The sequence below is a fragment of the Scylla paramamosain genome, chromosome 45, assembly GCF_035594125.1.
Source record: "Scylla paramamosain isolate STU-SP2022 chromosome 45, ASM3559412v1, whole genome shotgun sequence".
NCBI lineage: Eukaryota > Metazoa > Arthropoda > Malacostraca > Decapoda > Portunidae > Scylla > Scylla paramamosain.
The window spans coordinates 4,170,270-4,186,439 of NC_087195.1; the positions used below are offsets into that span (position 1 = coordinate 4,170,270).

General features: G+C 37.5%; 3 protein-coding genes across 3 annotated transcripts; all 3 read left to right on the forward strand.

Annotated features, from left to right (window-relative positions):
- Positions 1-966: 966 nt before the first annotated feature.
- On the forward strand, positions 967-3,808 carry LOC135094376 (cytochrome b-c1 complex subunit 7-like). Its single transcript, XM_063994416.1, has 4 exons — positions 967-1,064; positions 2,208-2,267; positions 2,609-2,775; positions 3,228-3,808. The coding sequence occupies exons 1-4, from the start codon at positions 1,034-1,036 to the stop codon at positions 3,312-3,314; spliced, it is 345 nt and encodes a 114-aa protein (XP_063850486.1). The 5' UTR covers positions 967-1,033; the 3' UTR covers positions 3,315-3,808.
- A 2,134-nt stretch (positions 3,809-5,942) lies between these two features.
- On the forward strand, positions 5,943-10,728 carry LOC135094378 (protein BCCIP homolog). The gene is made up of 6 exons (XM_063994418.1): positions 5,943-6,170; positions 6,735-6,887; positions 7,540-7,653; positions 8,508-8,695; positions 9,582-9,735; positions 10,166-10,728. Exons 1-6 carry the CDS (start codon positions 6,066-6,068, stop codon positions 10,325-10,327), a joined length of 876 nt encoding a protein of 291 aa, XP_063850488.1. The 5' UTR covers positions 5,943-6,065; the 3' UTR covers positions 10,328-10,728.
- A 131-nt stretch (positions 10,729-10,859) lies between these two features.
- Positions 10,860-14,326, forward strand: LOC135094377 (mucin-2-like). The gene is made up of 2 exons (XM_063994417.1): positions 10,860-11,052; positions 12,803-14,326. The coding sequence occupies exons 1-2, from the start codon at positions 10,965-10,967 to the stop codon at positions 14,194-14,196; spliced, it is 1,482 nt and encodes a 493-aa protein (XP_063850487.1). The 5' UTR covers positions 10,860-10,964; the 3' UTR covers positions 14,197-14,326.
- The last annotated feature ends 1,844 nt before the right edge of the window (positions 14,327-16,170 follow it).

A 16,170-nucleotide genomic window follows, 5' to 3' on the forward strand; every position in this document is an offset into this window, starting at 1 on the left:
TCATCTCCTCAATATATTTCTATTTATTTTGGCAAAAAATAAAATGTAGTAACGAGTATTCACATAACTCTCTCTCTCTCTCTCTCTCTCTCTCTCTCTCTCTCTCTCTCTCTCTCTCTCTCTCTCTCTCTCTCTCTCTCTCTCTGTTTTATGTTTATCGCAATATGAATTTTTCTCACTCATATTTAGGTCAGGGAGAGAGAGAGAGAGAGAGAGAGAGAGAGAGAGAGAGAGAGAGAGAGAGAGAGAGAGAAAGTGTATTTCATTAAAGGCAATCTCTCTCTCTCTCTCTCTCTCTCTCTCTCTCTCTCTCTCTCTCTCTCTCTCTCTCTCTCTCTCTCTCTCTCTCTCTCTCTCTCGTAATTCCCTTCCATTCTCTAATCCAGTCTAGATAAGGGAGTATAAAATATTAGAAAAAATGGAGAGAAAAGAAAAAAAAATGTGTAATTGTGTCGTAACTAGCTTTTTTTAGTCTTTTTTTTTATTACTTCCTGTTCAGTATTTCACATCATATTGAATTTTTCCATCCATTTCTCACTCAAGATTTCTCTCTCAGAATAAGAAAAATAAAGGGCAGAAAAAATAAAGAAAGCTGTGTATCTCGTAGCAAGAAAGGGATATGGCGGTGCTTTTGTGTTATGAAATGCTTGTCAGGAATTAATAGAAAAGAGATATAAAAATGTATATATATATTGGCTGTTATAGGATCGAGATACTCATAACAGCGAATTTCTCTATTTCTCTGTGCTACCTATAATAATTCCTGTCAAACATTCCATAACACATTAACAATTTCATTTCTCTAAACCAATGAAAAAGAGAGGAAAGGAAAAAAAGAGAGAGAAAAGAAATAAAGGTATTCTATAACACAATTAACACATTCATTTTTCCCTTTCTAAATAACTCTAAAAAGAAACAAGAAGAGAGAAAAGACGAGGAAAGGAGAAAATAATAAAAAAAAAAAAGTCCCTTAAGCAGGACTGACCATCGCTTCTAGACCCCTCTGTTGACCTAATCAGCTGAGAGAGGCAAGATGGCGGCTGTGGCGAAACCCGGCTTTATGGGTAAATATGACCGTCCGAGGCCCTCCACAGCCTCCCAAACTGGCCAGATAACTCTTGAATTTAGCCCTGTCCTAGTGGTGCGGAGTAAAAGGGATTAATTCAGGGTGTAATGGTGAAGTGCAGGCGTGAATGTGGTGGCCGGTTGTTGTTATTGTTTTATTTATATTTTATTATTTCCAAGGTCACATTTTAAACTCTTCATCAGGTTTGACAGGTTCATTAGTGGAGTAATTGTTGGTTGTGGATGTCTCATCGAATATCCATACAGCAAGAGGAAGGTTTCAAGATGCTTCTCAAATTTTAATGATGCTGCTATGACTGGGAACTGGCACCTGCACTGGGTCTTTTTTGGTATTGTTTTAGATTTACACCATCAAGCTCAGCACAGAAAATTATTTTTGCATACCTTACTGGATTTTAAGAAACTTTATCAGTTTCCGTGGGAAATCGATAGTTTTACACCAAAAAATTCTTTACACCCGTTCCTGTAGGATAGGTTAGGTTAGTATCCCTGAGGTGTGTCCAGGAGGGCGCAGCCCCTTGGCTAGGTTAGGTTTGATTAGTATCCTTGGGTGGGACCATGGGGGTACAGCCTCCTGGCTAGCTTACGGTGATTCAGGCTGTTATGGTGTAAATATAAAAAAATAGAAATTTATCCATATATATATATATATATATATATATATATATATATATATATATATATATATATATATATATATATATATATATATATATTTTTTTTTTTTTTTTTTTTTTTTTTTTCTCTGTAGTCCAGTCTCTCTTTTACATAAAAGGGGAAAAAAAGGTAAAAAGACTTATGTTGTGTAATGATTGTCCAGACTAATTCATATGTTCAGGTAATATTGAAATAACTAGCTCTTTCATCTGATGGCCAGGTCACACCAGATTTGGTCTAGACTTATTCAGTTCATTAGTTTCACTGGTGGTTTTCATTGTTTCAATCACAATTTTAAAATAAACAATCTTAATTATGCCCTGAGATGAATAGTTACTGACTCAGAATAAGTCCCCATTCACTCACACTGCAGTGCTTGTAGTAACACCATGTACTGTGTTAATGCTATACTTCATGTTTCCTGTTTGACATTAAAACCTTAACTGAACTTTTGTTACTTGCAGCCCAACTGACCAATGCCGCAAAGCGCTTCGTGTTCCGAGCCTCAGGATTTAACCAGATGGGTGAGTGTGGTGGTGAGGATGGTAGATTTACTCATGTGGTTGGCTTCCATGTTAATCTGGCTGGTGTAGAGAAAATTGCTTGTGGAATACTGTGGTTGCTGAAGTCTGCAACCGCTCCTGTCCATTGGGAGTAATGTTAGTTAACAGTTTGGTAGAGTGAAGGACTGAGTTATGTGCAGTACCTTGTGCAGAGCTGTGATACAAGCAGGGTGATGTAACGCTGGTGGAGATGAGATCTTTGGCATTAATAATCAGGTAGGACAAGTCACCCACAGGCCTGCCTTTGCCAGTGGGTCAGGTGGATGTAGTGCACCAGAGAAGCTAACACTCCTTCAACACAGGTCTGTACCACGATGACTGTCTGTATGAAAATAGCGACGTGCAGGAGGCACTGAATAGGTTACCGCAGCCAATCATGAATGACCGTAACTTCAGAATGCAGCGTGCTCTCCACCTTTCCCTCACCAAGAAGATTCTGCCCAAGGAGGAGTGGATTTCCTACGAGGAGGTGTGTCACAGGGTCTCTTGTTTAAATCCTTGATTGCTGAAGTAGTGCATGATTGAATTTATTTATCCTTGTGCTCAAAGATATGGTGCTTCTCTTCAGCTTTTGATTGCTAATGAGACTTCTTTCATTCGTGTGACCTGAGATAAGTTTACTCTGGTAGAATTAAACTGCATTCACTGGAAAGCTGTACTAAATATCCAATCATCTCCTTTGGCCAATACCAGATTTTTTTTGCCCTTTTGTTTCCTCTTCATCCTCTCCTTCCCTTCACTATCTAACCAGTATTAATTAACACATTTTCTTAACAAACTTCTTTATCTCCTCCTTTCCCTTACTACCTGCCAAATAACAAAAATGCTCTTCCTTTACAAACTCTTCCCTCTTCATCCTCACCTCTCCTTCACCATCTAGAATGACCATAATTCACCACATGTCTGTTTCTTCCTTCGCAGGACCGAGAGAAGGGCCGCTACCTTCAGCCCTACCTAGAGGAAGTGATCAGAGAGAGGAAGGAACGGGAGGAGTGGAACAAGAAGTGAAACTCTCTGTCATTTAGGTTATTCTTCCACTGACTGCCCTCCTCCATATCTTTGTGATTCTCCACTTTTCTCTAGTCTCCACTTTCCTCCTCCCCTGTTTTAACTCAATTACTTAACTCTTTCTCCTCATAATTTTTCTTATTCTTTTTTTTCCACATTTCTTATCTCTTTATCCTTTGCTCCTTCTTTTTCTCATTCTAGCATTCTATCTGCCTCCTTACTCACCCATCTTTACTATTTCATCATTCCTCCCTTTCCACTCATTCCTAGCTTTCTTTCCCTGCTCCTCCTGATTTATTCCATATGCTCTTAATCTTCATTCATTCCCCTGTAGCCCTTCTCTTCTCACATTCTTGGAGGCACTGTACAGTTTGGTGTTAGTGAGGGGAGGGCAGGGTGAGGCTTCTCCAGGCCTTGCTATAGCTATCCTATGTATATTGACCCCCAAGTGAGCCTGTTGCTGTATGAATACAAATACATTATGGTAAACTTATGATACTGTTTTTTTTTTTTCCATGGTACTTATGTGTAATTTGTGTTTAACTTGACCTAACCTAATGTGATCTGGCTTGACCTAAAGTAAGCTTCTATCTCAATAATAATATTACAACTATTATAGCTATATTTATTATGGTAGTTGTAGTAGTAATGTTATGTGTATACTAATTAAAACAGCAAATATTTGTCAAAATTAAATTTATATAGTAAGAAATCCTGCATTTGGGTGGCAAAGACTAACCAGTTCAAGCACGGATCTTAAATGCATATTGTTGTCATCACATACAAAGGCTCACATTTGAAACATGTTTTGATTTATAAATGTAAATTAATGTCTTTGTATATTCGTAAGAAAAAAATGCAGGAGGCTCCAACTTTCTAGACACTTGCTCCGTCCCGGCCCTTCCACACCTGCCGTTTGGTCACGCGACCAAAACACCGATGCAGACTTAAATGTTCACCACCAACTTTGGCTTTCCTCTCCCTTCACTGACCATCCTGGTGAACTAGCCCACAACTTTGCTATCCTCCATGACCTAGAGCAATTGGTGCAACACCCTACTCGCATTCCTGACCGTCTTGGAGATAAGCCCAACATTCTTGACCTTTTCCTGACCTCTAATCCTTCTGCTTATGCTGTCACCCTTTCTTCTCCGTTGGGCTCCTCCGATCACAATCTCATATCTTTATCTTGTCCTATCACTCCAATCCCTCCTCAGGATCCCCCTAAGCGAAGGTGCCTCTGGCGTTTTGCCTCTGCTAGTTGGGGGGACCTGAGGAGGTATTTTGCTGATTTTCCTTGGAATGACTACTGCTTCCGTGTCAGAGACCCGTCTTTGTGTGCTGAGCGCATAACAGAGGTGATAGTGTCTGGCATGGAGGCGTACATTCCTCACTCTTTTTCTCGTCCTAAACCTTCTAAACCTTGGTTTAACACAGCTTGTTCTCGTGCTATACATGATAGAGAGGTGGCCCATAAAAGGTACTTAAGCCTTCCATCACCAGAACCTCATGCACTTTATATTTCTTCTCGGAACCATGCCAAGTCTGTTCTCCAACTAGCCAAAAACTCCTTCATTAACAGAAAATGTCAAAACCTTTCAAGATCTAACTCTCCTCGTTGACAGACAGAGCTGAAAGAGTTTGACTAGGCAAGGTGCAAACACGGAGGCACAGTTTCAGAGAACAATAGGAGGGACCCCATCAGGTCCATAAGCCTTCCGAGGGTATAGGCCAGCGAGGGCATGGAAAACATCATTGCGAAGAATTTTAATACGTGGCATCAAGCAGTCAGAGGGTGGAGGAGAGGGAGGAACAAGCCCAGAATCGTCCAAGGTAGTTTTTAGCAAAGGTTTGAGCAAAGAGTTCAGCTTTAGAAATAGATGTGATAGCAGTAGTGCCACCTGGTTGAAATAGAGGAGGGAAAGAAGAAGAAGCAAAGTTATTGGAGATATTTTTGGCTAAATGCCAGAAATCACGAGGAGAGTTAGATCTTGAAAGGTTTTGACATTTTCTGTTTATGAAGGAGTTTTTGGCTAGTTGGAGAACAGACTTGGCATGGTTCCGAGAAGAAATATAAAGTGCATGAGATTCTGGTGATGGAAGGCTTAAGTACCTTTTATGGGCCACCTCTCTATCATGTATAGCACGAGAACAAGCTGTGTTAAACCAAGGTTTAGAAGGTTTAGGACGAGAAAAAGAGTGAGGAATGTACGCAAATTAATGTCTTTGTATATTCGTAAGAAAAAAATGCAGGAGGCTCCAACTTTCTAGACACTTGCTCCGTCCCGACCCTTCCACACCTGCCGTTTGGTCACACGACCAAAACACCGATGCAGACTTCAATGTGAAAACAAACAATGGGAGACTAAGAGAAGCCTCAGCGACTCGACAGAGCTGCCGAGCCGCGCGACCAAAAACGCCCGTGCGAAAGAGCCCTTATATAATCGACTCTTACTACATGTAGGGAAAGTATAAAATTATGGAATACAATGGCAGGTGGTGGTGTCTTGTCTGGACCGCCCCGTGTGGCACTGTCGGCTGGCTTATAGACAGATAAGTTTGAATGTATAGTCAGCAATAGAAATTCCACACCAAACGATACCATAAGAAGTTCCGTTGGGAAGACAGAAACTTTCTCACATGACAGTCAACATTTACAGGGAAGAGGAGCACATGTGAGGCTACGGCCGAGGCATTTCTTTACATCTGAGTCTATTACCCCTATCAGCAGCACCCACACCTCAGCTAGCCATGCCTAAACCTTTCAAGAAGCCCCGGGCAGTGTTCCCCGTGGAGGAGCACCCGCCTGAGGACAGTGACGAGGAGATGGAGCAGGACGAGATGATCGGACAGAGTGTGAGTGACATGTGGAGGGGTGGAAGGGTTCACTTTGTGGATAACTGTTTCACACACAAAATTGTCTGTCTATAAATCTCACCCAAAAATCTCACTTTCCAAACAGTTTTCCAAGCGGCAACTTGCTGTAATGTAACCTTAATAGGAAGTGGAAGATCCGGGGCTTGGCTGGTCGACCTCCTCCTCCTCCTCATGAAAGGGTTCTGCTGCCACCAATTTTTTGGCACTCAACTGGTTTCGACCAAGCACTGTGTTCTTAAGAAATGTACACTCGTCACTTTTTTTTATGGAACGGCACAATAAATTCCTAATACCATGTTTAAACTTGCATCCGCTGCACTCGGCTGCCGTTGTGGCACTGAGTACCCTTGTGGGTAGCTGACTGACTGTTACAGCTGCCATGTATACGTGTGGTGATTGGCCAAAAATAACTGATGTATTGGTGGGAAGTAAATGACGTTCAGTGACATTTTAATAGGTCATTAAAAAGACAGCAACCTGTCATTGAATACTCCCTCTTAGAACATTTCACACACAAACCCACCTGTCACTCTTACACTGCAGGTGAATGTGGATTTTGAGGGTTTCCCCGCCACTGACGCAGACTTCCACGGCATGAAGCGCCTCCTGCAACAGTGCTTCCGAGGGCTAGAGGTGGATGTCTCAGGGCTCACCGACACCATCATCTCTCAGAACTATGTGGGTTCGGTCATCAAGGTGAGTTGAGGTGTGTAGATATGTTGTTGGTAAGTTCTTTATTTTTTTTATTATTTGTGTATTTGTTTGATTTCTATTTAATTTTATTGTTGTTTGTATCTTCTTTGCACTTTGTTCTTTCTTTTCGTTATTTCTTTTCCTTCTTGGCCTTTAAGCTTTTTCCTTCCTTCTTTCTTTTTCATTGTTCTTTATATCTTTTCAGTTTTCTTTCTTTTCCCTTTCTTTTTTTCCTTGTTTTTTTCTTTTTCATTCTTTTCCCCTTTTTCTTTCCTTCTTTCCTCCCATTTTTTCTTTCTGTTTCTATCTTTCTATTTTTCTTGTTTTTTTCCTTAATTTTATCTTTCCATCCTTCCTTCCTTCTTTCCATCCTTCCTTCCTTCCTTCCTTCTTTCCATCCTTCCTTCCTTCCTTCCTTCCTTCCTTCCTTCCTTCCTTCCTTCCTTCCTTCCTTCCTTCCTTCTTACCTTTTCACCAGTTTTTGTGCTACTTTTGAAGAATGTAGATATCAACAATTTTCTGTTACAATTTAAGAACCTTGTCATGGGCACCACACAATCCAGCATAAGTGTTGATGGATCAGGTGACAGGATACACATGTGTGAATAATATTGGTCACTGATAAATACAAGTCATTCCTTCCTTCCTTTGCCAGCAAGTTGATGCAGAGGATGATGATGATGATGATGATGAAGAGATGAATGATGATGGTGATGATGAGCAGCAGGTGTTTGGGGTCACAACAGTCATCAACCTCACAGCAAGAAAGGTGAACATTGTAGATTAAGAGAGTGAAAAAAGTAGATGTATATATAATAGTAAGGTGAACAATTTGTATATTGAAGAGAGAGATAGAGAGAGAAAGAGAGAATATATATAATAGAAAGGTAAACAATGTGTAGATTTAAAAAAGAAAAATTCATGTTAATAAATATAATAATAATAATAATAATAATAATAATAATAATAATAATAATAATAATAACAAAAAATTATACTCATTTTCCATACATGATATTATTATGATTACTCAAGTGATGGGTCTAAATTCTGATTTGTTCACTTGTACATTGTCATCATTTTCTTTCATTGCTAAACTGTCTCTGTCTGTGGGTGGAAATAAAACTAGCACAACTATCATGAACTAAACTAAATCCACCCAAACACTCACAGTACAGGACTAGAATTATTATTACAGTACCTACATATACCAAGGCTGTCTTCCTTCTTGGCCATTAAGCTTTTTCTTTCCTTTTTCTTTTTTTCCTTGTTTATGGGTAACAAAACTAAACTAAACCCACCAAAACACACCATAAACACAGGATGAGGCAAACACAACCAACATTGCAGACCATCAAAACAGAACAGAAGAAAGCCAAACTAAACTTACCTAAACCATACTCTTAACACAGAATGAGGAGAATAAAAACCAAGTTAAACCCACCTGAACCCATACCTTCAACACAGAACAAGCAAAAACAAAACCACCACCACTTTTGCATATGAACTAAACAACTCTACTCAAACAACACAAGACGAGGAGATAACTTAACATTACTATCAATAAAAGCCTGAATTACCATTACTAATTAAACTAAACCTACTCAAACACCACCAATACAGGATGAGGAGTGTGTGGCAGGGCTGCGGAGTGCGTTGGTGGAGCGGTGTTCCAGCAGTGGGCCAGATGCTACCACAGCATTACTGAGGGATGTTCTGGGCAATGAGAGCAAGCATGTGGGTCTGCTGGTGTCCGAGAGGCTTGTCAACTTGCCCCCTCAGTTTGCTATCCCTGTTTTTGATTGTTTAAGGTTGGTGCATTGCTTTTATGTTTGTTTGTGTTATTTCTTTGTATTTTTTTTTTTTACTGGATTTTTTTATTTTCTCATTTTTATTGTTGTTTTCTTTGTACTTCCTTTTTGCTTTGCATGTTTTGTTGTTTTTGTGTTTTTGTTCAGTTTTCATGTCTTTTTATTTATTGGATTTGTTTTTATTTTTTTGTTTTTTTTACTGTTGATTTCTTAATATTCTATTATTTGTGTTATATTTTTAAAAGTAAATGTTTTTTTCTTTCTCTTCCATCCTTACAGTGTTATAATTTTTTTACTCCTATTTTCTATACTTGTTTTTAATTTTGTTTGTTTTTTCTAACTGTTTTGTCATTCTTATTGTTTCTTTTTACTTTTTCTTTACTTTTTCTTTTTTTTTATTATTTCATTGTTTCAACTTATATTTTCTTTGTACTTCATTTATTTTCAATTCTATTTTTTACTAGATTAATATTTTTACTGTTTTTTGTTTTAAGTTTTTCATTTTTGTACTTTTATTGTTTTTACTGTTTTATTGTACTTTCTTTTTATTATTATTTCTTATTTTCTACTTCATTTTTTTCTAACTTCCTTTTTTTTTCTTTTTTCTTTTTTTTTTCTTATTTATTTACTTTCACTATTTAACCATTAAAAACATGTAATAAAAATAAACTGATATAAGTAGTGGAAACAAATCAGATATACTTCCATCCAACCACAAAGTACCTGGCAAATACTATACCAATCATCTTTCACATTTTAACCTTCATTTTAAGACAGTAAGAAGCAACCAATATAATGAAGATAATTTACATACATACATACAGACAGACATACATCCCTACTCTAACAAATACCAAACAAATCTAATATTTTCCTTGTGGTGTAGGAAGGAGATTAACGAGGCCAAGAAGAAGAAGATGCCATATGACTTTGCCTACCTGCTATTGATATGCAAGGTGTACAAGTTAGAGAAGAAGAAGAAGAAGAAAACAGTAGAAACAGAACTCTGGGGAAACCCGGAGGAGGAAGTGATAGCCGAGGTGAGATGGGCAGGACTTGCATCAGACTTCTTTCCAATAACATAAACTATTCTAACCGTAACTTACTAACGTCAATCTTTATTTGTTTCTATGTGATTATTTACCTCAACTTTTTTTCACTCACATATTAGTTATTTAGTGTTTAACCCTTTTTACTGCTGATTAATCTTTCCTGTTATTATCTACAATATTTAAAACCTACTTTTTGCACTGCAGTCTTTTAAATATATACTTTTGTAGCTTTGTAAAGATTAAATCAACCTTGTATTTTTTCCCCCTTTTATATCCACCTAAAAAATACATTACAGTGGACTTATCCTTATAAAGACTTATTGCTTTGATCCTTATAAAGACTTATTGCTTTGAGTGTTGTGAAGGATTATCATATCTGACTATAGTGATGCTGATGCTGATGATGACTCACCTTCAGGAGTGCAAGGCAAGTTTCGAGTACAATGTCAAGGGTGAGGCTTCCATTTCTGGGGAGTGGGATGAGGAAGATCCAGAATACACTCCCTTCCGACGGGTCCTCATCCTCGAGGCCGCACGACTCCCAGAAATCATCGCCAAGGTCAAGCAGGCAGTGCAGTGAGGTCAGATGTGGCTGTGACCTATTCTGACCTGACCTGTTGTGACCTCCCTCCACCTGGTACTTGTGAAAGAGCCTGTGTGAAAGAGATTTTATATAAAGACAGTTTTTTTCTTTTTTCCTATGTTGTTCTTTACCTGCTGTGATCATGTAGGCAACTTGTATTTATTGTTATTGTTTTTTGAAGTGTTAGCAGTAGTAGTTGTTGTGGTTGTGGTGGTGGTAGTAATAGTAGTACTAGTATTACAGTACATATTTCTCTTCTAAATATTAAAGTAAGTATTCATTATACTTGGACATTTATGGAAAAGAAGAAAATCCTACTGCTACTACTACTACTACTACTACTACTACTTTAAGAAAATACAATGTACTATTACTACAATAACAACTATTACTATATACTATTAGTATTACTGCCACCATCAATAACAATAATAGTAATGAAATAACAATGAGAGGAAATGACAACAAGCGGAAAAACAGAACACAGGATGTCAGACAGATACCATGATAATTTCAAAGAAAATACTAGGTTATAAAATGCATACACACACACACACACACACACACACACACACTTCCTGTAAAACTTTATCACTATTTTCCAGTGTTTGAAGAGAGAGAGAGGGAGTGTTAGATGAAGAGAGCAGTCATGCATCTCTTTCTCTTATTTCTGAGGGTAGTGTTTGTCATTGGGTGTTTCTGCTATCACTGTGCTTTAGCAGGTAAGTTAAAGTACTGTTTTATTTATACTATATTCGCTATGGTATGTGAGAATACTTGATATGAAGGAACAAAACTGACCCCATAAAGTGAGAAGAGTAGTATCTTCTCTCCTCCAGTGGGGACCACGGGACAGAGATGGTGTGAATGAGTGTGTGTTTGAGGGTTTATGTCTTTTCTTGGGGGAGTACTTGTTATGAAGGAGCCTAATTTTGAACCAAACTGACCCCTTGTAAGTAAGGAGAGGAGTACCTACTCTCCTCTGTGGGGGCTAAGGGGTTGAGAGAGTGGTGCTGGTGGGTGTGAGTGTGAAAATTGTGGGTCTTGTCGTGGCTACCTCCCTTTTTGTGGAAGACAGCATTGGTATATGTATGTATGTATGTATGTATGTATTCACTGCAGGTTAAGTGGATTTATAAAACATGCATGCCTGCCTTGTCTCTTCATTTTTTTCCAAGAGTTGTGTTTTTCTTGCCTGTGTTGCCTCTTAGTCTATTCCAGGTTTCTTTATTTCTTGGAGGGGAAGCTATTTTTCTTTTATCATTCAAGCATTTCCATTTTGTCATATGTTTTATTGTGTCCTTTCAAGTATCCAGTCTCTCTTTGTCCCGGCTGTCATATATTTTTCCTTTTCTAGTTTTTTTTTTTTTTTCAGCATTACCTTTTTCGATTTCTCTAAGTTTCTTCTATCTATCTGCTTTTGTGTGTATCCTTTCATTAACAAAACAATGATCTTTTCTTTTGTTTCACTTTTCTTTGTTCATTGTCTCACTTTGTTTTTCCCTTTTTCTTTGTATTAATTTTTGGTTACTATTCTTTTCAACAGACATTTCTTTCCTCTGATATTTCGCCCTTTTTTTTCCTGCTTTGCTTCTCCATATTCTTCTAATTTCTCTTTCACATTCTTTTTAAGTTCTCCTTTGATATATTTTCTTTAATTTCTCTTTCACATTTTTTTTTTTATGTTCTGCAATACATTTTAATTTCTCTTTGGTATTCTATCTTAGTTTTTGATATATTCTTTTTAATTTCTGTCTTTTTTTTATTTCTTTTATATTCTTTCTAATTTCTTTTTACATTCTTTTTAGTTCTCCTTTATTATGTTCTCTTCAAGTGTCATTCTCCCTCCTTTCCTGATCTTCACTAATTTTCCCCTTGGTTTCTCTCCCCTTAAGTATTATCTCATTTTATCATTCCAATTCATTCTTCCACATATTTTGTAGTTTTCTCTATTTATTTTCAGTTCTGTTCTAATTCATAGCCTTCCTTTTTCCTCTTTTTAATCCTTCACTTTTTTCCTTTTTTGCTTTTACCACATTCTTTTTAAAATTTTTCTATAGTATATCCTTTTTCAGCTTCCATTTTCCTCTTTCTCTTTCTGATCTTTCCTTGTTTTTGCTCTTTGTAATTTTCCCCTTAAGGCTCTCTCTCTCTCTCTCTCTCTCTCTCTCTCTCTCTCTCTCTCTCTCTCTCTCTCTCTCTCTCTCTCTCTCTCTCTCTCTCTCTCTCTCTCTCTCTCTCTCTCAAACAAACAAGTTATACATACTGTACCTACCTTTTCATAATCACTTGTCTTTCTTTCCTCTCCTGATATTTCTCTATTTTTATCCTTTCATTTTTTTATATATTTTTTTCTTTTTAGCATTTATCATTTCCAAAGACCTGTCCTTCTTTTCCTCTCCAGATCTGTCACTGTTTTTCTTATTTCCATCAGTCATTTTAATTAACAAACTGTCTATCTTTCCCCACCAGATCCCCTCATCACCAAGCACCACTCAGATCTTACTACTACTTCTGCTACCACCACTACTGAAGATGAAGCAAGTACCACACAGGTCTTGCCCACATCACAAACTCCACCGGTACCACAACAAGTCCCTGAGGAGACTGTTAGTTCACCGTCACAAGCAATCTTGGGAAGTACACCTATTTCAAGAACAAGTACTGTCACAAAAGAAGCATCAGAACTGACCACACCACTTGCAGATGTATACAAAGGAAATGTTACAGTCTCCCCTGAAGTTAAATTAGAAGCCACAACTATATTTCCTTCTCTTCTGCCTCCTACTACTACTACTGCTACTGAACAAATATCTGGTAAAGAATTCTCCTCATCACTACCACCTGAGGCTCCTAAACAGACATCGCAAGAGACGAAGCACACAACCCTATCTCCTGCATCTTGGCCTGTTAATTCAAGTCTGCTTATCCCACACTTAGTGACTGCCAAGGATCCTGTCAAATATGCTGTAATTTCTCCTATGCCCACTACATCAACTAATATTACTACTGATGGTGATAGTGATAGTGATAGTGATGGTGATACAATGCCAGTGACAGGACATACTGCTAATAGTGAAACTTCCTATCATGAGATTTCACAGTTGTTTCCTGTTTCTGCTGTTCCTACTGGTGTTGGTACTCCTCCTCCTCCTCCACCTCCTCCTCCACCTACTCCTACTACTATTACTACTACTACCTCTACTGCCACCACCACTACTACACCATCTTCTATTACTTCTAGTACTACCACACTTCCTCCTCCTACTACTACAACTCTTGCTACTACTACAAGCACATCACCAACCCTTCCTCCTTCTACTACTACTACTACTACTACTGCCACTACACCAACTACAGTTATCACTTCAGCTGCTACTACTACTACTACTACTACTACTACTACTACTACTACTACTATTACTACTGCCACCACTACCACACAGTCCCCTACCATTACCACCATCACCACTACCACAGACCCCAAAACCACCATTACATCAACCAACGTGAATGCTGGCAATAAGGGTGTGCCACAGACAACACCACTACCATCATCACCACAAGATCCTCTGCAAATGGCCATCATAATCTTGTTTTTAGTCTGTGTCTGTTCCTTTGTTGCCTTTGCATGTTGGAAGAGAAGGCAGTGGAGGAGGACAAGTAACAGTCAGACAAGCACACCGATAATAATGTCAGATGTCTGGATTCCCTCTGATGACATGATTATTGGTAGATCAAAGTCTCCAGCAACTCTGAGTATACATGAAGCCACTGAGTGCTTTGAGGATGTGCCCAGAGATAGTGTTGGTGAAGTAGGTAATGATATGCCTCGGTGTCTCACAACTTTTAATAGTAATCATTAAAAGTGTTTTGCTTTGCCTCATTGGGAGAATTAGGGTAGTTCATAAGACTGTCCCTTTCCACCAGGGGGCTGACATGGCTGAGAGTGAATGATTGTGTGTGTGTGTGTGTGTGTGTGTGTGTGGTGCTTTGGTCTATATTGAAAAACACTGCTTTCTCACTATGACATTCAAACGCCACAGAGATACTTGTCCACATTCTGAAGAGTGTTTTTCTGTGATAATGTAGAAATATTAATCTGTCACTAGAGATGCAAAAACACTATTAAAAACCAGTATCACTTCAACTAGAGCCTTCTGAAAGCAGTTGAGATATGGACAGAAGTGTTCAAGAATGTGGTTCTTTGCCAGACCCATTCCTTGTGAAACTGCTGGCCTGGTATATAGATAGATAGTTAAGTGTGAGAACTAGTCAGTAGATAAAAATTACTCGATATTTAAGTTACAGTGATGAGAAAGGATGTAGTGCACAATGTCTTTATAAAGGAGATGACCAAAGTTATGTTGCTGTTAAAGATACAGAAGTGAATTAATTAGTATGAGTTCATTAAGAGAAGGAATGAGGAGTTACAAAGAAATGGATGGAGGGAGAGGAAAAGACAGGCTGAAGGGGTTACTGGGGAGGATGGTAAGATAGGAGCACACTAAAGGAAGTGGAGAGAGAAAATATGATATAAAGTAGATATGGAAGAAAATGGAGTGGGAAGAACACACTGAAAAAATAGTGGATCTGAAAGTGCATGATGTGGAAAACTGAAGACAAGGTGGATGGTGGATTAATCCTTGAAATCTGGATGGCTTCTATGAGCAGTACTAGTTAACAAGCCAGTTGCCACTTATCATTGCGAACAAGCCAAAGAGGACAAAATGGTGGACACAGACTTACCAATAGTTATTCATGTATCATTTATTTGTGTATTTCCTGGATTTTATGATTTATCTGTTTTATGTATTATTATTCATTTGTGGTTTTAATGTTTGTTGTTATTAATTTCTTCATTTATTTATTATCATTATTTTTTTTACATTACTTTAGATTGTTATGAAAGTAAGGAATTGTTTTTCTTTGGTTCATTATTCTTGCATCATTAATTCATGTCTTCTTCATTTTATGATTTATTTATTTCATTTATTTCTCATTGTTCACTTCAGTTGCGTTACATTTGAGAAGACACGACTAGATATTAGTTTTAACTCACCTTCACTCAAAGTTAGTGTTTTGCAATTATTATTATTATTATTATTATTATTATTATTATTATTATTATTATTATTATTATTATTATTATTATTATTAAGAAAAATGACTGCTTGCTAATTTCACCTGTCCAACCGCCCAGTTTTAGAGTGTAATATCAAAAAGAAGTCTTGATGTCACAGTGATTTCTATCCAGCCATTTTCAACAAAGTCTCTTATGGTAAAAAAAAAAAAAAAAAAAAAAAAATATATATATATATATATATATATATATATATATATATATATATATATATATATATATATATATATATATATATATATATATATATATATATATTAACTTTACTGGTTCATTTCCTGATGGCAAAAAACTGTGTAATACATTGTAAAACAAAAGACACACGTTTTATTGCACTTTTGAAAGGATTTCAAATATTTTGAGATTTTTTCGAAAAAAATAAATAAATAAATCTGCTTCTGACAGCGATTTTGGAACAGATGGTCGCATGGGAGCCATTCGGAGGCGAGGGGGTGGATAGGAAGACAAATAACCCCCACATTTTTTTTTTTTTTTATGTTCAGTAGAACATTAGAAGTTGTGGTAGAGTGGGAGTGTGTGCGAGTGTATAAGAGAAAGAGTGCACACACATACACACACACACACACTGGTCAACTATCTTACTAGGCATAATGCACCCTCGTTTTAGTGATCTGTACGCTCATTTGTCACTCACTAACCCATATTTTTGTCAAAGCGTTAAGAGCATCATTATATT